The sequence below is a fragment of the Candidozyma haemuli genome (assembly GCF_002926055.2).
Source record: "Candidozyma haemuli strain B11899 chromosome Unknown F_2014730914, whole genome shotgun sequence".
NCBI lineage: Eukaryota > Fungi > Ascomycota > Pichiomycetes > Serinales > Metschnikowiaceae > Candidozyma > Candidozyma haemuli.
In genome coordinates this window covers 879,125-903,309 of record NW_020289912.1, presented here as the reverse complement: position 1 = coordinate 903,309, position 24,185 = coordinate 879,125, and the positions used below count along the sequence as shown (strand labels likewise).

Here is a 24,185-nt window from a genome sequence, read left to right as displayed (position 1 = left end):
TTTTTTTTTTTTTTTTTGTTTTTTCTTTTTTATAGTATTTATATAGTTGGTGGAGTTGGTTGGTTGTGGAGATCTGCGAGATATGCGAAGCAGTGCATTGGATATGCGGGATCATGCAATGGCTTGAGAAGAGTCGATAACAACTACGAATGGGGTTATGATAAGGGAGATTATCCGGCTGAGTCTTCGGATAAATTGTCAATGGATAAATCAGACGTATATGGTTATGCCAATCGGATTATCTTTTGTTATTCCGACACTTTCAGTGACTGACAGGTTGCATAGATAAGAGGACAGAGGAGTGAACAAGTCTTGAATAGAACGGTGCTTAAGGTCAACGAACCATTACACTTGCCAAAAGAAGAAAGCTTAATGATCGATATTGTATTGACGGCACTTACTAATAATACAGTCCCCGCATCGCATGACAAGCGGATAAATGCACAAACATGTCAATGCATCTCGGGCAACCTTTCCGGATAAACCTCAAGATTCGGATCATCTAGGTTTCAGCTCGAAGAAATGTCAAGTTCTGAACTGTGGAGGGCCCCTAAGTCATTTGTCCCTTTCTTCCACATCCATGTATCGTGATTGAGATTCTCAGGTTTGGGCACTCAAGGTGGGCCCATATGGCCACAGTGTCACGAAAGCAACAACAGATAGAGTTTAGCTTTTTTTTTTTTTTTGAGGAATGTGATGTGTTGTCAAAGGGGTTCACAATTTAATTCCATCTTATTTCATAGGAATCTATGGTACACCCTGATGGCTGCAAATTGACATCTCGATGCTACCTCAGAAGCCAACAACGAGAAAAGGGACACCAAAAGCAACAATACCGAGAAATTGGCTACAAAAACCTTCCTTTTAAATTCCCGAAAGTAAGGTTGTCAACAGGATGGGGCCCACTCCTTGGGCTTATTATAGCTGCAAGATCACGTGGAAAGCAACCTTGCCGCCACTGTTCCATGGAATGTCATAAAACCCTGCTAGTGGCACCAATTTTCTTTTAAACCAAAAAAAATCCCCCAAAACATGTCTAACATTACCACCTCAAGACAATTGACCCGTACAACCCGCTACAGGCTCAATAATGGTCAGCACATTCCTGTAGCTGCCTACGGCGTTTACGCCATTCCTCCAGCCGAAACCCATGACTTGGTCTACGAAGCCTTGGTTCAGGGTTACCGTCACATTGACTCTGCTGTGGTTTATGGAAACGAAAAGGAATCTGCTCAAGCAATTGCCAAGTTTATCAAGGACAGCAATGGAAAAGTCCAGAGAGGTGATATCTGGTTCACCACCAAGATCTGGAACGGCGACCACGGCTACGAGGAAACCAAGGCTGCTGTTGAAGCAATTGCAGGCAGAGTTAAGGAATACCTTGGCTATGTCGACATGGTCTTGATCCACTCGCCAAAGACCAATAAGGAAAAGAGATTGGGTACATGGAAGGCCTTACAGGAGTTCCAGCACGATCCAGCCAACAAGACGCTACAGATCAACACCATTGGTGTTTCCAACTACGGTATCAAACATATCGAGGAGATCTTGAACTGGGATGGTTTGGTGGTGCAGCCAGCTGTGGACCAGTTGGAGTTGCACCCTTGGTTGCCTCAGATCGAATTGAGAGAGTACTTGGCTGCTCGTAATATCTTGGTTGAGGCTTACTCGCCACTTACTCAAGGCCACAAGTTGCAAGACCCAGAGCTCCTAGACTTAGAGCACCGTTACAGAGTGCCCAAGATCGAGATCTTGTTGAAGTGGTCTTTCCTTCAAGGATTCATCGTTTTGGCCAAGACTGCTAAGAAAGAGAGAATCCCTGAAAACTTGGCTGTTTTGCCAGAAGCCAAGCCACCTACTGATGCTTTGGACGATACTTCTCACAGTGGTAAGATTGACTTGGATATCAACATCCTTGAAGCTTTGAACAAGCCTGAGTCTCACGAGGTGTTGACTTGGGGTAACCAGGACCCTACCACTTACGATGGTTAAAGCTGGAAAATTATTTTTATAGCATTCAAATGAGCGATAGACACTTGTTGGTAAGGTTTGTATGGTAGAAGATTGGCCATTTTGCAGCCATTCAAGGAATGTCAAGTAATGGAAGTGGCAACGTCTCTTAAGCAATAAGAAAACTTAACTAAACTAAATGAGACACGGAAACCCCAAAGGTTCCTTCCTATAGCCCTTTTTGCACCATAGGGGTACCCATAAAGTATGGACTCTTCGTGGAGTGCACGCAACACATACTACTGAAAAGCGACAAATTGAGAAATTATCAACACCTTCTAAACGTCCAAGCATGTCCAAACCCCAGAAGCCCGTCAGGCAGGACTACATCGCCAAGGCAAGGTACATAAACAACTTACCGCCACCGCCGCTCAACCCAAAGTTCCTCAAGTACAACCTTACTGAACATGTTCTGGCCGAAAAGGAAAGTGAGCAGCTCTTGAGTTCTCTCTTTAGAAAAGAGAATTTCACACAGTTTATTGGCCAGGTTGACGAGGAATACGGCATGCCGCTTAATCTTCTTCACAACGAAGGGTTTTTGGATGGTTCGAACGAGACAGCCATCTTTGGCCTGAACTCGTCTGTGCCATTGCATCCCAAGGACAGGATTCTTTTGAGAGACGCTGGTATTGGTCGTGTGAACAAGTCGGAGCCTGGAGTTTCTTTCTTGAGAAGAACTGAATATATTGCTGAAAACAAGGCCGCCAATAAGGCCGAAGAGAATGCTGTGGAAACCAAGAAGGAACAAAAGGAGCTCGTGGATCCAGATTCTCAGCTCACGGCAGTGGAAGAAAGCTTCGATCATGCTCAAGATACGTTGCTGGATCTTTCCAAGATCAAGCATCCAAGAAGAAAGAACTTGCGTGCGGTTTCGGCCTGGCCGCTTCTACCAGACACTTCGATGATGGACACGAAATACTTGAGTATCAAGTTTTCTGGCTCAGCTTCGCTCTTTAGGGAGTTGCAGAGCACCAAGAGGTTACAAAAGGATGCTTACGATGAGCAGCTACAGCAAGACTCTTTAACTACTGCCATTTACAAGCCTATAACGTCAGAAGATGGAGAATGGGTCAGTTTCTACCAGGCCAAGGATAAAAAGGCGTTGGCCTCGTTGAAGGATAAATTACAGTCTACCGATAGAGAACAGCCGCTGAACTTGCTAGATGAGGAAGAGCAGGATTTGGAATCATACCTGTTTGCCCACCATAAGAACTACGATATGATTTACCATAGATTCAACAAGCCAGATGAGGAGCTTGCGTTACGGTTTGTTCCTGAAGAAACCGGCTCTAAGAAGCGAAAAGCTGCCTACTACTACCCTATCTCTGGCAGAGTGGAGCTCAAGAAGCACAGAGCATCTACAAATACCGAAATCAACCGTTTCTTGCGGGACAGTACATATGACGTGATTGACTTGAAGGTCAGAGAACCAAACACCAGTGAGTTGAAGAGGATGGACAATATTCGTTCTGAATACGATCCGATGGAGTATGAAGGTGAAGATGAAGAAGATGAAGAGGAAGAGGAGGAAGCTGATGGTGAGGCTAACGGTCAGGACGGTGAGGCCAATGGCGAGGATGGTGAACAACAACAGCAACAAGAACAACCAGAGGAGCTGCCAGAGAAAGAGTCAGATAACGACGAAAGCGAATAAACGGAAGACAAAAATTATGTATAGTTTAGCATCTATAATGTATCATACAATGACACACAGTAGTTTCCCCTTCTTGGGAGGCACGTCCAGCTTTTCCTTCTTCTTCTTTTCTGTCTTTTCATTCGGAAGCACTTGAGGACGTGAATTAGAACTGTCTCTCTTTTCATACCGCAGTTGCATTCTCTGGGCCAATGCAGCATCTTCCTCCTCCTGGAGCTGACGAACAAGCTCTAAATCTTCATTGTTGGTGAACCCTCCCACATCTGAATTATCCAGAATGGGCACGAAATCTCCTGAAAAGAATAAATCGTCACTACCAGAAACCAGAATCACCAGCTGCCACACACACCGACCCAGAAGCGACGAATCCGTCACGAGCAAGTATAAATCATGGTCGTGAGCTTTATAAAGCGTCAGGAAATGGTTATTCCTGAAGAAAACCGCCAACGAATCCGGTTCCATCTTCTCATCAATCACCTTCAACCCATATGCTGTTAACTGTGTACTGTGACGGTCAAGCCATTGTTGAATATCAGCCTTGAGCCGTGGATCCTGCTTAGGATCAAGCAAGTAATCCTGAATCCCATCAAACGTCTGCAATTCCTGAAACTGATCTTTATGAACATCGTCTTTAGGGTCCCAAAGCCAGCCATGCATGAATGGAAGACCAAATGCATCAAAAATGTCCGTGCTCAAGTCCCTGGGGAATCCGCCACTATAAATATTTGGATTCACGCTCAATCCCGTATGAAGAAGCGGGAGATTCTCCAAAAGTCGATTCACCACGGCAAAGTCATGGTTATAAACATCAAGCAAAACGTCACCCAAACATCCCAAAACCTCATCCAAAGAGACTCTCTTATCCAAATGACGATGCAAAAGTGCCCTTATCTTCGCCACACTCTCTCCATGTCTAGCAGCACCGCCCACATTGTTACTCTTTGGGTTGAATCCAGCTTCTCGTTGGTATATGTCATTCTGTAACAAAAGTGTGTTCACAAGCGCTATCAAGGGACAAGGTCCATTTGCTTCTTGAAGGAGAATTGGCGTTTCGTGTTCGTACTGGGACCAGGTGATCCGTTTCACCGGGAAGCTAATTTGTTCGGCCATGATAAAGAAGAAAAGAAGTAGGTGTGTTGTCTGGCTTATCTACTCCTGTACGCCAGACCTACATTTATCACGGAATGATTAAAATTAAACTACATAGCCGAGCCGCGCGGTTCCTTAAATGACAAGTCCTCTCAAAGATTAGTTGAGGAACCAGCGAATGATACTGACAAGGGCAATCAAGGCGGCAACGAGCGACATATCACACATGGCGCTTTCGGAACTGACTTGTTTGGCGATTGTCATATCAAAGTCGCCTCTTCTTAAAATGTTCTCTGCGATAGGCTTAGGAGCCTTGGTCACACCATGGGGGATGGCGCCAGGGCTGGGGTACATTTCCTCGCAAAACTGTTCGATTTCACCAAGCTTGATGCCGATTTTCAAGTAGTTTGGGTCTCTGACATCCAGCTTCTGGTTGATCACACGAACGTAGTGCCTAAAGATCTTCACCACGTCTGGGAGCGTCCTCGAGTTGAGAATAAGCTTACATGTGGTTCCCTTTCTGATCTTGACGTTGCGTTCCAACACTTCTGTGTTGTTGAAGATCTCTGCCAACGTGGCAATGGCCATCACTTGGGGAATGGCACAGAAATTGAAACTCGTAGACTCTGTGATCAACGATAAGTATGTCAAAACGTCCGTAACGTGGCCCAACGCATTCAACACCAAATCGTTGATGCAATGCACACCTGCTTCTCTTTCGTTGATGTTCTTGTGGAAGTTGGGCAACGCCTCAGTGTACTTGGACCACACGTCTCTTGGGTAGAACGACCGTCCGTCTTCCAAGTCCTCGTGGTAGTCTCTGATAATGTTTGTTTTTTGCAAGAACAATCCCATGCTCTCGGATAAAGCATAGTCGTCAGCTTGCACTTGGGCATCGGCAAACCCGGCCAAAACCATCAAGTCAGACAAGCCTTCACCGACCAAGCCAGCCACGTAGTGACAGTACAAGTCAAAGTCGGCCACCGTGGCCACACCGTTGGTGTTGAAGTTTTCATCCACAATATAATCAGCCATACCGTTACCCATTTTACGAGTGATTTTCTTCACAATGTCCTGGTGCTCTGGCTTCAACTTATGGTACTCGGTCAAAATAACATCAAACTCCACCAACACCGCTCTGTCCTTCTCGTCAGGCCCGCTTCCCGTGAACGTCCAGTCCTTTGTGTTAAGCTTTTCATGGAACTCCCTCAATAACGGCACCTTTTCGTGTGGGTCGATTGTCATGTCATCTTCAACGGTGTCCAAAGCCCTTAGCACCAAGTAAAAGATCATAGTGGAATCACGTAACTCAGGATGCAATTCTTTGATAACCGCAGCGAACGAACGGGACGTAAGGTCCAAAAGCTCGTAGCAACGTTTCAACGACTGGGGAGCTTCTGAAAGGTCATGAGGATGAGTGGATTCCTTGAACACCTTGAGCTGTACGACAGCCTTGAGCTCAGTAGGATGTGAAAGCAATTGAACGAGTTTTCCCATGACTTGATAAGAATATCTGAAATGTTTATGCCAGCTTTTGTTTTTTCAAGTATCAACTGACGCGAGATGAGTGGAGGAAATTTTAAACGTATTTCAACTTTTGATCGGTCGCGCTCCTCATCAACAGTTTATACGCTAAACGAGAATGGTAACGATAGCAGGGGCCTCTAACGTGCACACCAGCACACCAAGACGTAAAAAAAGACAGGAAGGTCCAGCAGAGGGGACAAGGAAACTATATAAACTCCCATTTCTATGTAATTATTGGAGCAACAAGCAGGGGCCGTCTATTTGGCATTTTCTATCTTTTCAAACCACCGGCGGGCCGCCTTGATGTTTTCGAGAATGACAAGGTCTTCGCGTGCATTCACGTAGTTGGGCTCGGCCACCCGGTCTTTAAGCACGATCATGATAAATAGATTGTCTGTGAGTACGTCCACGTAGAAGCTTGTGCCGTTGGAGCCCCGAATCACGAGGTTGTTGAAACTCGTTCGTAACTTGGTAATCGACTGTTTGTAGGTTTTGATGATGTTGGAGATTTTCTCAAACCGCTTAGGGTCCAACAGCTCCACCGACCCATTGGCGGCGGCAAGCCCGTTTGGTGGCTGTGTAGATTGTCGCTGGATCGATGCCGTTGACGATATAACCAAAAATGTCGTTTTCTCAAAGAGAATAATCTCCTCAGCGTCCAAAACCTCATTGAACCGTAACAAGTTGCTATTGAAAAGATTCATATTCGGAATCAACAGACACACAATCAGCGACCACGCTTTATAAAGAGACTCGTCCCAGATAGACGTGGGGAAACCCACTAGCTTGAACTGGAACGGGTTCGAAATCTTTTGAAGCTTATCCATCATTATCACAAACAACTCTTCTCTCTTGTCTATCTGCACCAAATCCATTTTATGGAGCAACACGAAAATCTTAGCGTCCGGACTGAACTTCTGAAGATTCGTAAGCGACTTGACAAATATATCAATGTCCTTATTGATGGACTTGGATTCCACATCAAACACATGTATAAGCACCTGGACCATTTTGAAAATATGGTCTTTCTGTGTAGTGAAATAATTATCCATGAAAACATCCTGACCACCACAATCCCAAAGATTAAGCGTCATATTACCTAGAAACCGTAAATGGGAGTGTTCCACGTCTATGGTGGCACCCAACCGCCTGGTGTCGAATGCTGAGTAATTGGAAAAGATGATGGACCGCATGGACGACTTTCCGGAGCCGGAACGGCCCATCAAAAGGAGTTTCTTTCTGGAAGACAGGGACATGGATAGATGATGTATGTTTAACTTTTGAGTTGGTATTGATAAGACCGCTTCTATGATGGGTTCTAGACCCGTGCATCAGATACGGCAGTTACCGCTTGTGGTTTTGGTCACGTGCAGATATGCACGTGTAAACATTCTAAAAAGAATGATAACCACCAAAAACGTCCCTGGCAGGGACTAAAAGGTAGAAAGAGAATACTATTATTGTTTCATGGGAGAGCTGGTTACTAGGGATGTCTTGGGGTATGGAAAAGTAGCGTGGTTGTGGAATAATGGGGGCTTGAAGGTGCAGTACTGGACGAACCCTGGTATTTTGCAGCCATTGGCATTCCACGATTTACATGATATTTATAGATTTTGATGGGTTTAGTTCAATCTGTAAGCAGAGACATTTTGTTTGAGTGTATGGTTATAGACTTCTTGCAACTGGGTGCATGGAAGAGAGTACTATGCCACCAGGGAGATTCAAGAGTGGTATAAGAGTATTTAGAAAGAGATGTAATTACTGGAAGAATGCCAGAGTCTTTTCTTCAGGAGGCACTGTTTAAAATTACATAAATACTACAAACGTTTAATCACTTCACGTTATCTATGAAATCTAGTATGTGGTGTATCCTAAGCCTACCGTCTAAGCCCCAGGGTGGTCTATAAATGGATGGCATCTTATGGACCCTAAAGACTTGAATTTTTTGAATGTAAAGAGAATAGGTGATTTTTGGGTAATTGTATTTGAGCTTCTAGCTATTTTGGTGTCACACTGGCGTTAGATATGGCTCTGAGATACATCGTCTAAACAACTTAACAACTATAACATCAACAACAGTACAAAAGGGTAATTGATCATTTTTCTTCCAAACTGTTTAGGTTACCTCCTTCAATTCAAGCATTCTGAAATCTTCATATTCTGGGTCTTTGTACTCTGGACTCTTTGCACTCTGGAATATTTCGAAGCTAGTGTCTTTTCTCTGATTAAAGAACCAAAGAACGACTGGCCTCTTCTACCCAGTAAAAGGCGAAGGACGGGAATTTCAAATTTGACTTTTTTAAATTAAGCGTTTTAAAGCATTGGTTTGAACAGCCACAGAAAGTTTCTATAAGGTTGGAATTAGTACACTCAACCAAAGCATAGATACGAATCAACTTCATTGTTGGACCATCAAAAATCATAGAAAACATCATTTATACCTAAATTCTTGGATATTTCACCAATTTGACTTCCCCTGACCTTTGAAACCCCTTCACCCACAAAAACCACGTCTTTTCTTCTATACTCCCCTCGCGTTCCCAATACTCCCTCTATCTCCCTCAAAGTGCTCAAAAGTGCCCCAAATCCCCCCAAAATTTCACATCCACCTCACCAGCCCAGTAGCTGCCAGCTCATCAAAAGCATGTTTTCTTCCCCAAAACCTTCCCACTCCCCAAACCCCCATTTTGCAGCCAAATGTATGGAAGCCTGTCAAAACATAGAAGGCGCGCATGGGATCAATGAAAAACCCTCCTAGTCTTCTTCTTCCATGGGCTACGCCGAGTACGACCCAAAGAATGTTCGGCTCCATGTGGTGGCTCTAAAAGCGTTTCTTCTTGGCGCGGTGATTCTGGTTTCAGCGGTGTTTTTGGCGTTCAATTTCAATGAAAACTCGTTTGGTTCTCGAGCGGCTATATATATCCTCGCCAATGGCATCTTCTATATGCTTGAGTTTCTTACCACGGCGGTGTATAATAATGGGACGGTGGAGGATGATCTGTTTATTTTGAACGATATGGAGCTTCATGCTGTGCATGTGGCGTCGTTGGCGGAGGCGTGGTTTTTGCATAAACACTGGAGGTATAATGTGGTTTCGTTTTGGACAGGTCTTGTGGTGTTGCTCGTGGGCCAGTTTTGCAGAACGTTTGCCATGTATACGGCGGGGACGTCGTTCCATCATTACGTCCAGAAAGAACGGTCTCAGAGACATGTGCTTGTGGAGAAGGGTATCTACAGCTATTCAAGACATCCAAGCTACTTTGGGTTCTTCTGGTGGTTTCTAGGGTGCCAGTTACTCCTTCAGAACGCTTTTACAACGGTGGTGGGTACATATAAACTACAAAGGTTCTTTGAGGCACGAATCGAATACGAGGAAGAGTTTCTAGAGTCCTTCTTTGGCGATAAGTATAGAGCATACAGGCAGCGGACAGGGACGTGGATCCCGTTCATAGCATAACCGATAATATAAAAACATTGACGTTCTAGCAAACTCTATAAACACATCTAGTTCTTCTTTGGATCAACGCCAATCCCATTCACGTTTCTGTACATCATCACACCATTGTCACCATCAACAAACTGGCACTCTCTAGCGGATTTCCACAAAGAAACCCACATGTTCTCGTCAGAGTGCTGGTAGTGATGACCCATGACCTTCTTAATGGCCTCGGAAGCTTCACGGGCATTGTAGAATGGAATTCTCGAGCAGTAGTGGTGCAACACGTGGGTCTCGATGATATCGTGGAAAATGTGCTTACCGACAAAACCAAATTCTCTGTCAATAGTGGCAGCAGCGCCTCTGGCGAAGTTCCACTGGTGAGCCTCGTAGTGAGGCATCTTAGGGTCGGAATGCTGAAGAAATGTAATGAACACCAACCAGTGGTTAACGTACACGTAAGGAATGGCCCAGTGGACCAACACATTGAAAGCGCCAAAGTGCTTGTACCAAGTGTACAAGACAAAACCCTGGGCCAAGATACCAATGTCACTCATGATAATGTACCAGTAGTCTCTCTTTTCGAAAAGGGCCGAGTTTGGGTTAAAGTGGTTCATTTTCCAAGCAGAGTCAGCCAAAGGCTGGCCAGTGACATTGTTGAAAAGGTACATGATCCAACCACCCAACTGCTGTCCGAGCAAGTGCAACAAGGAGTAGATTGGGGAATCGCTGGCAATCTCTTCCAAAGAGTGAGCATGGCGTCTCTCCACAAAAGTATCCTTTCTTGGAGGCACAAACACAGTGTCTCTGTCCAAGTGGCCAGTAGCCTTGTGGTGCTTACTGTGGGAGAACTTCCAGGAAAAGTAAGGCACAAACCAGTAAGAATGGAGCACCCAGCCCACGGTATCATTGACCCAAGCGTAATCAGAAAACGCCGTGTGGCCACACTCGTGAGCCAAAACCCAAAGACCCGTACCGAAAAGACCCTGGACATACGTGTAAGCAGCCCAAGCAGCAAAACGAAGACCAGCATAAGGCAAAAGGTGGATATAGTTCTGAGCCACATATCCAAACGCAGTCATACAAGCGATATCTCTGAAAACATAGTAAAGAGACTCAAACACTCTTCTCTCGTAGCAATGAGAAGGAATGGCTCTAAGGATATCCTTGATAGAGTAATCTGGAGCCTCAAAGGTGTTTCCAAAAGTATCAACGGCAGTAGCATTCAGCGAAAAGGAGGCAACGTTACCTCTCTTGGTGACAGAAGCCGAAGCAGAGCCCGAGTTCGGGCCCGAGCCAGAAGCAGACGCTAACGTGCTGGACATGGCAAATGAAGAAGATGTGTAAAAAAAGCTTAACCAATAAATATATGTGCGGTTGGATCTAATATATAGTGAGGAAAAAGAAAAGCACAACGGTTTGGTCCCACGCAGTATGAAGAGAAAGGCACAAGCAGGAAGCGAAAAAAAGAGGACAAAAAAGGAAAAAAAAGAAGAAAGGCGGCAGACGATTTTTTTTATTAATAAAGAGAAGGACAATAGTTGGTGAAATTGTCCTGTTCTGGAAACCAAGCGGATCAAGGGAAGACTTGGAAAGGTAAAAGGTAGTGCTGATTTTGCGCCTCACGGCTGGATCGATTGACGATGGTGATTTTTTGGTGGGTACTTTTTTTTTTTTTTTTTCAACTGGTGAGTTGGGTGTTGGGTGGCACCTCTCTTATCCGGATTTCAGAGAATTAGTAAGGGAGGTGATGAAGGATGGACGGTGAGGGAAGGAAGGTGATTTAGGGAAAGGAAGTGGTTGTTTTGCAGTGGATTGGTGAGTTTGAGAGGGCTAGATGGTGGAGGTGGAGGGGTTGATGGGAAGTAAGAGAAAGGCTGATAAGGAATGGGGAGGTCAGTGTGGAGGGAAGATGTGGATTTGGGTGGATTAAGGAGGTTTAGAAGTGGTTTATTTGGATAGAAGAATTGGTCTTTTTGCTGGATCTTTTGCTGGTTTCGTGGGAATTGGTTCTTGGAGACTGGTCAACTGGAGAAGACTGCTGTTTTGCAGACACAGAAAACTCCATGGCAAGAAATAAGCATTTGAGAGGTAAATTTAATTAATGTCTTTGAACTTAGAAGGTATTCTTACTTTTAGAAGGAGTTCAGTATACTTGGAAAGCCCTACTGGTGCTATCTACTCTCTACCTTCTCTATAGACCTTCCCAGAAGTCAACCAACAAGAACATCCACTTTCCTCCCAAGTCATCTGAATTCATATTCGAAGCCCTCCAGCTAATCTCCAACTCTTCTACCATTCTTCCTGGCAAACCTTATTACTTCTCTTCCTTCCTTCCTTCCACCATCTACATGTACCACCTACAATCTACAGCCAATAGAAACCGTCCAATTGAAATCCACCAAAAACCATCCCTTCCAATTCCTCAAACAATCTCTTCCTCTCCTTATCCACCCCTTCCAACTTCCACTTCTACTTCACTTTATACTTCTTCGACGTTGCCAGGTGCTGTGGGCTTCCCCATAGTGATGAAACCGCAGTGGCTGCAAATCATGCACATTCTAGTTTCGTCGTATTTTGCATCGCCCCAGATAACCAGAATAATTTTTCACTTCCAGCCTCATCTAAAGCAAAAACCACCAATATATCTATTTCTTTCACTTTATCCAGTTACTATTGGGCCGGCGATAAGTTGCCAAATTACCGATTTCTTGGCTGTGGGTTGATAATGCACATGCTGAATAAAACTTACACAATACTATAATCAGCTGTTTGAATGTGCCCCCTTTCACTTCATGTGCTTACTTTAACGAAGAAAACGTCCATTTCTTTTTCACACACGGTAAGCCTCCATTTGCTCATCTGCCATTTGCCAATACCAATGGAAAAGACCTTCACATAGAACTAACCTTTGCATCAGCGTATCAGATGGGTTGGTCAAGTTGGGTGCAGGCGGCTCATGCACCTGTCTTATCCGGATTTTGCACCCAATAGCACCACCTCCAAATGTCAAGTAGATGGGATGGAGATAATGAAGAGAAGATGGGGGTACTATGTGGAGATGAGTGGGGTTTGAAATATGAACAATGCTTGGTTGAGATGTCTTTATGGGATGGAGATTCCGCTTTTCTGTTTGGGGATAATGAACGATAAGCCAACTTGTTGATCCAGAAGACCTACAGATCACTTTGATCGTTTTGATCGCTTTGATCGTTTTGATCGTTTTGATAGGTGATAAAGCTAGGACATTCTCCGTTGTTTGAAGGCTTTGGCTGGGACAATGCCTCCTTGGCCTAGACTACTTGTTATTGGACCAAATAAGCTTTCCATGCGAAAGCTTAATATAATTGGTTAACCGACGAAGCCCTTAGAGGGGAGGGAGGGAACGGAGCATGTTTAGACTGAAGTGGGAGGATTTCAATCCATAGGGCATGAAGTAGGCCAACTCATTGTAGTTATATAAGAGGCAGTATCAACAAACATGGTTGTACTGTAAATCAAAGCCTACAGCTTCCGTTTCCCACTCCAAGCCTCTTGCAACCAAAAGTAAGCCAATCCATACCACCATCTCCCGCCCCATCGGCCTTGTCCGTGGTGAAAAGGCTTCCAACGCTTTCTCTTTGTTTCTGCACTGTTCCTTAATCTATACCAAGAAAACAAGAAACAGTGCAGCCAAGGCCATGGGCGACCTTAATAAAGCGATGCATAGTGTGATTGCTGTGGCTGGATCCAAGTGGCCTCGTTAATAAACCATGGGGCGATGGTTTCTAGGTTTTTGGTGGTTTGATGTAGGGTGGTTTTTGTGAAACCTTGAATGGTACAGTTAGGCTGCGATTAAGGCAGAAAGACTGCCTTTAGCTCATGAAAGTAGGCATCCCTTGGTAATTGGAGACATTCTATTTGCCAGTCGTCCGACACTAAAACCTCTATTTTCGTATATCTCTTCTTTGAATCGTTCAGCCGCACATAGTGTTGCCTTCAATGCCTGTGATATATGTCATTTTTCAACCATCATGGATGCAGTGGACAACAGAAGGGGAAGGAAGATAAAGTAGGTTTGGTTTATGGGCACTTGGTGACCATCAACCTTTGAGTGGATGCAGAGGGTGTTGTTCTGAGGAGTGCTGAATTGGTTAGCTCTTTTGACTTCTTACAATACATAGATATAAGCGGTGATGCTTGATTTCACTATCTAGAGATCTATATATTCATTATTCTGGTTATAGTGTTAGAGTTAAGGCAGAATGGAGTCTTTAATCAACAAGCGTTTGTTGGTATCATGACGAAGAATTCCATCCTTTAGATATCCCTCCATAAAGAATGAAATCAAGGCATTCGACCATTTCTTCTCTCAATTGAAGATAGCTTGGCAAACATTCGATCACTTCTTCTCTCAATCGAAGATAGCTTGGCAAACTTCATGAAACGAAGAGATACTCGAGTGATTTGCAGTTATCTTTAGATTGTTCAAGAGTATCTACAAGCCATTTGATGTTTATTCATGAGCTCAGAACACGACTTAAGAAAAGCATAACTTTATGCAATGGACTGAATAGCATGCATTCAAACATTCAGCATACTACTAAAGCACGAACATGCTTTCAAGGATCGAAGCCCATCGCATCCTTAACAGCGGCCACATACGTTACCTTCACGTCTACAACAATCAATATATCTACACTCTAGGCACCACTCAACCTGCCAGCGCCAATCCAAACGAACTCAAAGACTCACGCGACATAAAAAGTATATTCTCATCCCAAAACGAGCGTTTTTCGTCTTTGTCTTCGTCCTCCACCTCATCACTACTAGCGCCCACAGACCTTCAATCTACACCCAGCCAAAGCGACACCAAACCCACCAAACCACCAAACCTCCACCAACCTTGCAACCCCCATCAACCCTCCAACCCCCATCAACCCTCCAACCCCATCTCACCAGTTCCCCCACGCCCATCCTCCATTGGCTGCAAAAACAACCCGTTCCACGTCAAAGCGCACCCCACTGTATGTTGCTGCCTCGCGTCCCATCCAGACCCTTTGATTCACTGAAAACCCCCACCAATTCCCCCAAATATCCCATTCCAAATGACCTTCCATAGTCCAATTCCCCGTAAGAGACCTCTCTATTTGTTCTGACTTCCCTTGACTCTCTCTGGCCCTCTCTGACTCCTCTCGTTCACCCACTTGGCCCTCCCCCTTGCCATTTTGCAACCGTCCTCCAGACCGGTGCGCCGCGACTTTCTGACTCACTCAGCCAGGCAAACCTCTTCCTTATATATCCCTGCTTCCTTATATACTTTTCTTTTTTTCGAGCCCCCCCCCCCCCCCCTTCCCCACGGCTTCCCCTCCCAATTCCTTCCTCATCACTACTAACCAGGTAATTTCCATCGCTGACTCTGAAGAAACACTACTTGTTCCTGGTTTGGCCGGGCCCTTTTCTACGGGAACCGCCGGGGTCGCGCTGGTCCCCACCATCTGTCGCCCTGTTGTGCCCCACTATATGTACTCCTGCAACGCCGATAACGCTCATATGGTAAATTGTCAATAGTTTTTCAACTCTTTTTTTTTTCACCAAATCATCAACCATGTCTGAAAAGATCGAAAAGAAGCCAATCAACTTTTCCAACATCCTCTTGGGTGCCGGTTTGAATATGGCTGAGGCCACCACTTTGGGCCAGCCTTTGGAGGTGGTCAAGACCACTATGGCTGCTAACAGAAACATTTCTCTTCTTCAAGCTACCAAGTTGGTTTGGTCCAGAGGTGGCGTGAAGGGTTTCTACCAGGGTTTGATTCCATGGGCTTGGATCGAGGCTTCCACCAAGGGTGCTGTGTTGTTGTTTGTTTCTGCCGAGGCAGAGTACAGATTCAGAACCTTGGGTCTTAACTCTTTCCTCGCAGGTATGGGAGGTGGTATCACTGGTGGTGTGGCCCAGGCTTACCTTACCATGGGTTTCTGTACGTGTATGAAGACTGTGGAGATTACGAGATCCAAGCAGGCTGCTGTGGCTGGTGCTCCTCAACAGTCGAGTTTCCAGGTGTTCAGGGAGATTTTCAGAAAGGAAGGTATCAGAGGTATCAACAAGGGTGTCAACGCCGTTGCTATCAGACAAATGACCAATTGGGGTTCTCGTTTCGGTCTCTCGAGATTGGCCGAGGAAGGTATCCGTTCGGTTACCAACAAGGGTAAGGACGATAAGTTGAATGCTGTGGAGAAGATTGCCGCTTCCACTTTGGGTGGTGGTTTGTCTGCCTGGAACCAGCCAATTGAGGTTATCAGAGTTGAGATGCAATCCAAGACGAACGATCCTAACAGACCAAAGAACTTGGGTGTCATGACTACTGCCAAGTACATTTACTCCAACAACGGTATCAAGGGTTTGTACAGAGGTGTGGCCCCTAGAATCGGTTTGGGTGTTTGGCAAACCGTTTTCATGGTTGCCTTTGGTGACATCTTTAAGAAGATGTTGAACGCTGACGGTGGTCACTAAACATAAAAGGAAAGTTTTTCCACAAAACGACAGGGAATGGGCTCTATAGACGCGCTACATATATTCAATTCCATTCTAGAGGCATGTGCCGATTAATTTATAAATATGCTATGTTCCGGATCTACTGTTTATGGGTCATTCCCCATTTGTCGTAGCAGTATAAGCCCGCAATGGTAAGAAGCACACCATAGCTCTGGTAACCCACAAAGCTGAAAGAACCTTCCCAAACGAATGCAAACATAATGACAACGATACGCTTCATGATGTTAGCGATCGAGTAGTTGATAGGCGAAATGGTGCCGAGAAGCTGGAAAGCGAGAAGCGATTGTAAGAAGTGGGATACGCCGTTCAAAACGACCAAGGAAACGAGTGGAAGTGATAACTGTCCAAGGGAGAACACTTCATTGCGATATTCGGAAACAAGGTAGATTGGCATGGTGAAAAGGAAGCCAATAACCGAGCAAAAGAGCAAGATGGTCAACTTGTCGAGCTTCTTTTCACCACCGGCCTTGTAAGATGGGAGAGAAGTTGTTTCGTCCAGACTCTTTACGGTCAAGCGCTGCTTGGCAAAGATATTCTGGGAAACGAAAATTAACATGGACACGAATGCATAGCCCAATCCGCTAAAGTAGCCTGGGGCAGTGTTCAAGTTCTTGGGTTTGTAGCAAGTAAGCATGATACCGAAAATCAAAGGGAGAAGAGTCACATAAGTAACAGTTCTAAACTTTGTCCTGAGAAGTAATCTATAGATCAACACAGTTGAGATAGGAGACAAGGACTTGATGGTGTGCACAAGTGACACGGGTATCATGGAAGTAGCCTTATGGCTTGTAATGTGGCCCAAAAACTGGAAGATGCCCATAGGCAAAGTAGTGGAAATGATGAACGCGTTAGGCGTGAGGAACTTCACGACAGAACGGTCGAGAGCATGCAAATTAGGGATGGAGGCCTGGGGGAAGTGAGCAGCCCACGAGGGAGCCACGGAAAGCACTGCAAAGAGGCCGATGCAAAGACACGCGTTCAAAAGAAACTGAAACTGTGTCAAAGTGACTGGGTATGAAAACCGCAGAAGGATAGCCTTTGTGGAGTTGTTTGACACGATGGAAAAGCCATACCATAAAGCACACAAAGTCACCACCTTCACGTCAACCTCCGGAAGCCACGAGGCCCAGCCGGTAGCTTTTGTCTTTGGGATTTCTAGACTGGTAGTAGAAGGGTTAGCAGAAAGCGTAAAGAAGCCCTCTCTGCGTTCAGCCACTGGCGTAGATGAGTTGGACGCTGGTGGGGTGATTTGCTGGTAAGACCCCAACGGGCTCCTCACGGCCTTGGGATGGTTGAGCTGGAAAATGTTCGTCGTAGACATGTTCGGGTTGATCTGGGACGTCCTCTGTGGGTACGGATACCTGTGGATATCTTCCACCGAATGGTTTACGCTTAACATGGTTGGAATGAGATGGCGTTTCAGTGGAACGTGGGGAGGATAATTAGGTGATTTTTGGAGAAGGAGGCGTTTTTATTGTGATTTAACAATTCCCCTGGGATTCAAATGGTACGCCTTTTTCTTATATATCTTCAGAACAGCAGAAGTTGCTTCTTTTAAATGTCTGGTTGGAAAACCCTTTTGTTTTGCGATGCAAGCCAGGCGAAGCTGGCAATCTGCTGGCCGAGTATTGTGTGTAGTGGATTATCTGCAGGAAAAGAAAGCAAAAAAGAGAAAAAAAAGAAAAATCAATACAGGTTTCCTCACCACGAGGCTTCCACCTAAAGAAGCTGGAAAGGTAACAAAACCAGAAGCCCCTTGAGGAGGCTTGCTGGAATTAAGTTAAGCGAATTGAGAGGTCTCTTAACGGGATCTTACGAAAATAAAGATATTTTAAGGGTCTCTTTATTTTATTTTTACCGTCTCACAGCTTGCTCTATTTTCACTTGCTGCAAAAGAATCAACCATTTTCATGTAAATTTGCTGCCCGAAACGTCTTGACAGCGTCCACAATCGGCCACAAAAGGGTAAAAAAAGCCTTGTTTTTTACGGCAGCGCCACAGTGGAAGCGTAAAGGTTGCCATAAAATTAAGCTTTTAGAGTTTTTTGGGTTTATTGGGAGCCCCCTTTTTTTTTAGACTATTAATAGAAGGTTCTTTTTTTCGTTGTTTTTTTCTCACCAGGGCTCAATGACGTATGGCTGCAAAATGTGCGCCTGAAAGTGTCAGTGATGCGGCGTTCCGAAGGTTTTTCAAGAAACAGGGGTAGTTTGGCGACAAAAAGGCAGATAAGAAAGATCAAAGTTCTTGGTGGAAGGGTAAAGGCTATGTTGAAATTTGGGCTTGGTTGCGCTGAAAACGGAAGCGTTTGGCCTGTTTGGTGAATAAGATTAGGCTCAGATAAGGCAGTGATGGATGGATAGGGTAAGGAGAAAGATGCAAGCAAGTGAGTGTAATCTTAAGACTAAAGCTCGTGTGCTGGTAAGATAGTTTCGTCTGGAGAGGGCTTGGGCAAGTGCATGGCTTAGAGGCCAGGGGTAACCCAGGCTGAGCCAGCAGCTAGGGCTTATAGGGAGGGATGGGAAGGTTTGGATGGAAAGGGGAACTGTGTTGACAAATTGGGAAGAAGGGGATGAACGGGATGGCGATGATGGAGATAGGGGGAGATTGTAGGGTAGATAAGGTAGCGTTTGATAAGATAGTGGATGTGTTTGGGCTGCTTTGGAGGTAAGCGTGTGGTTTATTGTATTGTTTTGATGAAGAGGATCAAGTGATATTGAGAAGTTTGGACTGCCATGGTCAATTTCCTACGTTCTTTCGTTACGAAAAAGGATTTGTTTCATTGGGTGGCTCAGAATTGACATGGCTTATTAACTCTTGGCTGGGCTGTGGGCTGTAGGAATTGATAGACAGATGACTTGGCTCTTTGAAACTCGATAGGGGTGCTTTGGTCTATAGTTGCCCATGCTTCGTTACCTAATTCTTGCTTCATATAATGCTAGATCAAAGGCATATACTGATTGCCAAAATCTTTGAGCTGTTATCCAGCTTTGTAGAAGCAGTAGAAGTAGTAGAAGCCTGATATCAAAAGCAATTAAAGTGAACCTCTTAAACATAAAATTGGGTTGACGTTCTCTGAATAACCTTGCTGTTTTAGCCACCTTCAAATGGAAGCTCAGTTCACCTATTCTCTGTAGCCGTTGATGCTGTCGAAGACAAACTTCTCCCCATTTTCTGACAAAATCGGTCACTATTACTAGATTAAACTTCCAAAAAATCTTTGTTCAGGGAATTTTCGTGCTTCTACTGGTCTTTTTCTCAGGCATCACTTCTGAGTCACATTGGCTGCAAAACATCAAGTAATCCACACCGTAGCACTCCCCTACTTTCAATTTGACTAATCCAACACCGATGCTCTTATTTAAAGCCAAAATAAATACAGCCAACAAGAAATTCTCGAAGTAACCAAACCATATGCCAATAAATGTACCCTCTAGGCTCGGCTCTTCACGTAGACTGCCGATTCCCTACAGTAACCCCCACATCTCTCCCAACTAACCCAAAACAGTCACCAAAATAGTCCCAACCACATCCACCATCTCATCCCCAACACCGTCCAACCAGAACCAAAAAAATCAGCACGCTTCGTCGTCGTCACCCAACCACTCGGCTTATCTCAGACCTATCGCGTCCAACCACGAACCACCATCCCAGCCGACTCGCCTCCCACACAAAAGGCCAAAAATCCAAGACCACCATAAAAACCGTTTTCCCCTAATCCACCAACGTAATCAAATTTTTCACCCTTTTAATTGCCCATTCCCCTAATCCCTTCTCCCTCTGCTTCCTCCCAGCCAGAGGTCCTGCAGACCAACGCACCGTTAACGCTGCGATCACGATAAGTAACTCTAAACCTCAACTCCATCTACCAACATATCTGCCTAAATCTCCTTTGATGCTAGCCAATGTTACAGCCGTGATTGCGAAACAGGCAGCCGTTAGAGGTGTCAAGTACCTTCTAAAGCGTGTGGTGGACGACGAAGACGAGATTCCCGATGTGACTACTCCTGATCCCGAGGAAGATGCCGACCCAGTGACGGAGGAGATGTTTTCGTCGTGGGCGCTTTTCATTCTTCTATTTCTTCTTTGTTCGGCGTTGTGGTCGTCTTATTATCTTCAGCAAAGACGTATCAAGGCCATTCATGAGACGGTCTTGTCGATTTTCTATGGTATGGTGGTGGGCTTGATCATTAGAGTGGCCCCTGGCCATTATATCCAAGATGCTGTGAAGTTCAAGTCGGGGTACTTTTTCAATATTCTTTTGCCGCCTATTATTTTGAACTCGGGGTACGAGCTACATCAGGCGAATTTTTTCAGGAACATAGGTTCGATTTTGACGTTTGCAATCCCGGGAACGTTTATATCTGCCATGGTGCTTGGTATTATTTTGTACGTGTGGACGGCTTTGGGCGTGGATGGAGTGAAGCTTGAGTTTGTGGATACATTGGCTGTGGGCGCTACGCTATCGGCCACTGACCCAGTCACCATTTTATCCATTTTTAACGCATACAAGGTTGATCCTAAACTTTATACCATTATCTTTGGCGAATCGCTTTTGAACGATGCCATTTCCATTGTCATGTTCGAGACATGTGCTAAGTTCCACGGCAAGAACGTGACGTTTTCGTCGTTCTTCGAGGGTGTGGCTTTGTTCTTGATGACTTTCACCATTTCCACTTTTATCGGTATCGCTATTGGTATCATTGTTGCGTTGATTTTGAAGCATTCTCATATCCGTCGCTACCCACAGATTGAAACGTGCTTGGTGTTGCTTTTCGCTTACCAATCGTACTTCTTTTCCAACGGTGCCCACATGTCGGGTATCGTCTCGTTGCTTTTCTGCGGCATCACATTGAAACACTACGCCTACTTTAACATGTCCAGAAGAACCCAAATTGCAACAAAGTATATATTCCAGTTCCTTGCGCAACTATCGGAGAATTTCATCTTCATTTACTTGGGTTTGTCCTTGTTTACTGAAGTTGAATTGGTCTTCAAGCCCTTGTTGATCATTGTGACCTTCATCTCCATTTGTATTGCCAGATGGTGTGCTGTTTTCCCACTCTCCAGATTATTGAACTTCCTTTACCGTTCCAGGTTTGAAAGGTTCAGCAGAAACACCGTCATGGCAGGTGGTATCTCGTCTCAGTCACAACCAGAAGATATCAGCCATCCTTATCAAATGATGATTTTCTGGGCTGGTTTGAGAGGTGCTGTCGGTGTTGCATTGGCTTTGGGTATCCAGGGTGAGGCCAAATGGACTCTTCTAGCCACCGTCTTGGTTGTTGTCGTGCTTACAGTCATTTTCTTCGGCGGTACTACCGCTTCCATGCTTGAAATCTTAGGTATTAAGGTGGGCTGTGTCGAAGAGAATGACTCAGATGATGAATTCGATATTGAAGCTCCTCGTGTTGCCCTTGAATCTACTCCTAACGTCAACATCATGGGAAGCAGAAGATATGAAAATGCTCCATACGGTAACGGCAACTCGACCTCCAACTACAGAACTAGCAGCAACACGAGCCTTCCTTACATTAAGGGATCAAGTCAGAGCTCAAGGAACAACTCGAATCCTGAGCTTCCGCATGATGATGACGATTTGAATGGAAGCGATGCAGATGATGTCTTCTCCGCTGGCACCAGAAACCCTGAAACGATGCACGCTGCATCGGCTGCTCTTGCACAACAATCTACCAATGGTATCTTGGGCGCTTTCCTAAGTGCCGAGGAACATGCAAAGTGGTTCACCAAGTTTGACGAGGAGGTGTTGAAACCAGTTCTTCTCGACAAATCACCAGGTCAACGGGGTAACGATGACGAGGAATCTAACGTGTAACGAGACTTCTTCATCATTCTAAAATTTTACATGGCTTATAAAAAATTCACTACGCTAAAAATAAAAAATATACATGTTATTAAGTGTTAAATTAGTAATACAAGTCTGAAGATTCCTTCTCCTTTTGCTGCTGAGCGATTGAAGCATCAATGACCCATTTTGCGAGCTTGAAAGCTCTCGACGATAACAGCAAGTCGTTAAGCTTATGATTGTATTTGACACAGAGCTGGAAGAACTCTTGGATCGTCAAATCATGCAAAAGAGCCACAAGATGGCGTTTTGTAGCTTGTTCGTTTTCTCTTTGCTCTTTCGTGAGGTACACTGATGCCGGTAACATGTCAGTGTAGTTAGCGCATGCTCTAATTGGTCTTTCCAAAAGATTCAATACTTCACTGATATGAGCACCAGTGACAGTGTTATTGCGATCTTCCTCAACAGCATGGATCAAAATGCCTGATAAAGCAATAACGGCATTGCCGTAATTGACTGGGTTGACAACCCTCGACTCAGTGTCCCTTTTGAGAGTTATTCTAAAGAAGACTCCTATACTAGATTCGAGCAATTCGTTACGGTACTTGGCGTAGTATTGCTGAATCAAAGCGAGCTTATCAGTAACGGTCTTTGACCTCGACTTGGAAGTCTGAGGATTGAGGTAAGCAGCCAAGAACTTTTGTGTTGGAATGACGAGATGATTAATGATATGCCTACCAAGAGCGTTATTCTGTAAGCGAGTGTACAAAGACGAGCTTGAAGGAGCAACGTCTTCATATCTTCTAAGAGGGCTGGACGACGCATCGACCATAGGCTGTGTCGTATCAGCTGTGCTCGTGTTAAACGAGTTACCAAAGAGGAACGAGTCCTTTGTTTCGTTAAGTGGTTCCTCTGGCTTACTTGGTGGCTGGGAGCCTCGAAGCGCCTTCATATCAGACTGAGATCTGTAGTTGACTCTGGATGAGGTTTCCTTGATCACCAAAGCACATTCATCAAGAATGGCAGGCCAAACAAATCCAGCCACTGAATGAGCGCTATATATAGCTTTTCTTCTTTTGGCACCCTCAGGGTCGTTAGTTGTGGCAAGGTAGGCCAACTCTTGGAAGGCTGTCAAGCGGCTGATCTGGTTCTCAGCGTCCACATCACGCAAGCATGACAATATGGAGCTAATTGGGTCAGGGCTATAGTTGCTGATAGGTTTCTTTCCATCTAAGCAACCAATGGTAGCATAAGTGTCGTAAACATGGTTGACAATCTCCCAAAGCAAAAACACAAAAATGAAACAAAAGAAATGTTGATCAACGTCCAGAAGCCAATATGAAAGCGCGGGATGGTCGAATCCAAGGAAAGCATCGCAAAGAACAACCAATTGATCTTATAGATGATGGACCTGATGACCCAGTAGATGATGGGCGACGAGATGGAAGAGACGGTATTGAAAAGCAGCGCATGGCCCAAAAGAGCCGGCAATTTCAGGAAAAGCACCGAGTCTGGCTTTATATGGTTGATGCCGTAGCGAAACTGAAGCCTGTTCCTCTGGAACACAATGTGTTGAACAGTATACAACAAAGCAACAAAGTACGCATGGAACCAGAAGTACACCCACTCGTCATTGATAGCAGGTCTCTTTCTAAACTCCTTCGCCACAATGCTATACTGAGACCTCAAGGGCAACTGCAACATAAACAATGCATAGATCACATACGAAGAGCCCAAGTAAAAGAGAAGACTAGTCACATAGCGACGAGTAAACACACTTCTCGCAATCTGCTGTGCCAAAGTCTTATTGCTGCTGTACTCCACCGTCGAATTGAAGTTTCGGCATAGCTTCACAAAGTACAATGCCAAGTATATGAGGGGAGCTCTGAAGGTAATTGTATAGACAATGTTCCACCAGATGCTGATGTAGGGAAAAGCGAGAATGGCGCTGGCGGCGATGGCCAAGAGGAACAGGATTTTGTTCCAGTAGCGCAATCGCTTCTCATAGACTTTCTTGAAGTAGTATTGGTACGACGTGATCCGTTTTTGGGGGGATTTGACCGAACCAGACATGCTGCTTTAAGAGTGGTAATAGCGAGTAGTGAATGGGTCTTGATGAAGGCAGTATGGGCCA

The 24,185-nt window shown here is 44.9% G+C and overlaps 11 protein-coding genes across 11 annotated transcripts; 5 read left to right on the top strand and 6 right to left on the bottom strand. All coding sequences in view use genetic code 12, as the record gives it.

Moving 5' to 3' along the window:
* Positions 1–1,032: 1,032 nt before the first annotated feature.
* CXQ85_004069 (uncharacterized protein) lies at positions 1,033–1,992 on the top strand (the record flags this gene model as incomplete). Its single annotated transcript, XM_025487700.1, has 1 exon — positions 1,033–1,992. One exon carries the CDS (start codon positions 1,033–1,035, stop codon positions 1,990–1,992), a length of 960 nt encoding a protein of 319 aa, XP_025344716.1.
* Positions 1,993–2,302: 310 nt separating this feature from the next.
* Positions 2,303–3,664, top strand: CXQ85_004068 (uncharacterized protein; the record flags this gene model as incomplete). Its single annotated transcript, XM_025487699.1, has 1 exon — positions 2,303–3,664. One exon carries the CDS (start codon positions 2,303–2,305, stop codon positions 3,662–3,664), a length of 1,362 nt encoding a protein of 453 aa, XP_025344715.1.
* Positions 3,665–3,706: 42 nt separating this feature from the next.
* On the bottom strand, positions 3,707–4,774 carry CXQ85_004067 (uncharacterized protein; the record flags this gene model as incomplete). The annotated part of the gene is made up of 1 exon (XM_025487698.1): positions 3,707–4,774. The coding sequence occupies one exon, from the start codon at positions 4,772–4,774 to the stop codon at positions 3,707–3,709; it is 1,068 nt and encodes a 355-aa protein (XP_025344714.1).
* A 138-nt stretch (positions 4,775–4,912) lies between these two features.
* ERG9 (bifunctional farnesyl-diphosphate farnesyltransferase/squalene synthase) lies at positions 4,913–6,250 on the bottom strand (the record flags this gene model as incomplete). Its single annotated transcript, XM_025487697.1, has 1 exon — positions 4,913–6,250. The coding sequence occupies one exon, from the start codon at positions 6,248–6,250 to the stop codon at positions 4,913–4,915; it is 1,338 nt and encodes a 445-aa protein (XP_025344713.1).
* Positions 6,251–6,537: 287 nt separating this feature from the next.
* On the bottom strand, positions 6,538–7,536 carry GTR1 (Rag GTPase; the record flags this gene model as incomplete). The annotated part of the gene is made up of 1 exon (XM_025487696.1): positions 6,538–7,536. The coding sequence occupies one exon, from the start codon at positions 7,534–7,536 to the stop codon at positions 6,538–6,540; it is 999 nt and encodes a 332-aa protein (XP_025344712.1).
* A 1,514-nt stretch (positions 7,537–9,050) lies between these two features.
* On the top strand, positions 9,051–9,737 carry CXQ85_004064 (protein-S-isoprenylcysteine carboxyl O-methyltransferase; the record flags this gene model as incomplete). Its single annotated transcript, XM_025487695.1, has 1 exon — positions 9,051–9,737. One exon carries the CDS (start codon positions 9,051–9,053, stop codon positions 9,735–9,737), a length of 687 nt encoding a protein of 228 aa, XP_025344711.1.
* A 47-nt stretch (positions 9,738–9,784) lies between these two features.
* FAD2 (Fad2p) lies at positions 9,785–11,041 on the bottom strand (the record flags this gene model as incomplete). The annotated part of the gene is made up of 1 exon (XM_025487694.1): positions 9,785–11,041. The coding sequence occupies one exon, from the start codon at positions 11,039–11,041 to the stop codon at positions 9,785–9,787; it is 1,257 nt and encodes a 418-aa protein (XP_025344710.1).
* A 4,262-nt stretch (positions 11,042–15,303) lies between these two features.
* YHM2 (Yhm2p) lies at positions 15,304–16,206 on the top strand (the record flags this gene model as incomplete). Its single annotated transcript, XM_025487693.1, has 1 exon — positions 15,304–16,206. One exon carries the CDS (start codon positions 15,304–15,306, stop codon positions 16,204–16,206), a length of 903 nt encoding a protein of 300 aa, XP_025344709.1.
* Positions 16,207–16,327: 121 nt separating this feature from the next.
* Positions 16,328–17,647, bottom strand: SLY41 (Sly41p; the record flags this gene model as incomplete). Its single annotated transcript, XM_025487692.1, has 1 exon — positions 16,328–17,647. The coding sequence occupies one exon, from the start codon at positions 17,645–17,647 to the stop codon at positions 16,328–16,330; it is 1,320 nt and encodes a 439-aa protein (XP_025344708.1).
* Positions 17,648–20,140: 2,493 nt separating this feature from the next.
* On the top strand, positions 20,141–22,081 carry NHX1 (bifunctional K:H/Na:H antiporter; the record flags this gene model as incomplete). Its single annotated transcript, XM_025487691.1, has 1 exon — positions 20,141–22,081. One exon carries the CDS (start codon positions 20,141–20,143, stop codon positions 22,079–22,081), a length of 1,941 nt encoding a protein of 646 aa, XP_025344707.1.
* Positions 22,082–22,172: 91 nt separating this feature from the next.
* On the bottom strand, positions 22,173–24,124 carry CXQ85_004059 (uncharacterized protein; the record flags this gene model as incomplete). Its single annotated transcript, XM_025487690.1, has 2 exons — positions 22,173–23,327; positions 23,357–24,124. 2 exons carry the CDS (start codon positions 24,122–24,124, stop codon positions 22,173–22,175), a joined length of 1,923 nt encoding a protein of 640 aa, XP_025344706.1.
* Between the last annotated feature and the right edge of the window lie 61 nt (positions 24,125–24,185).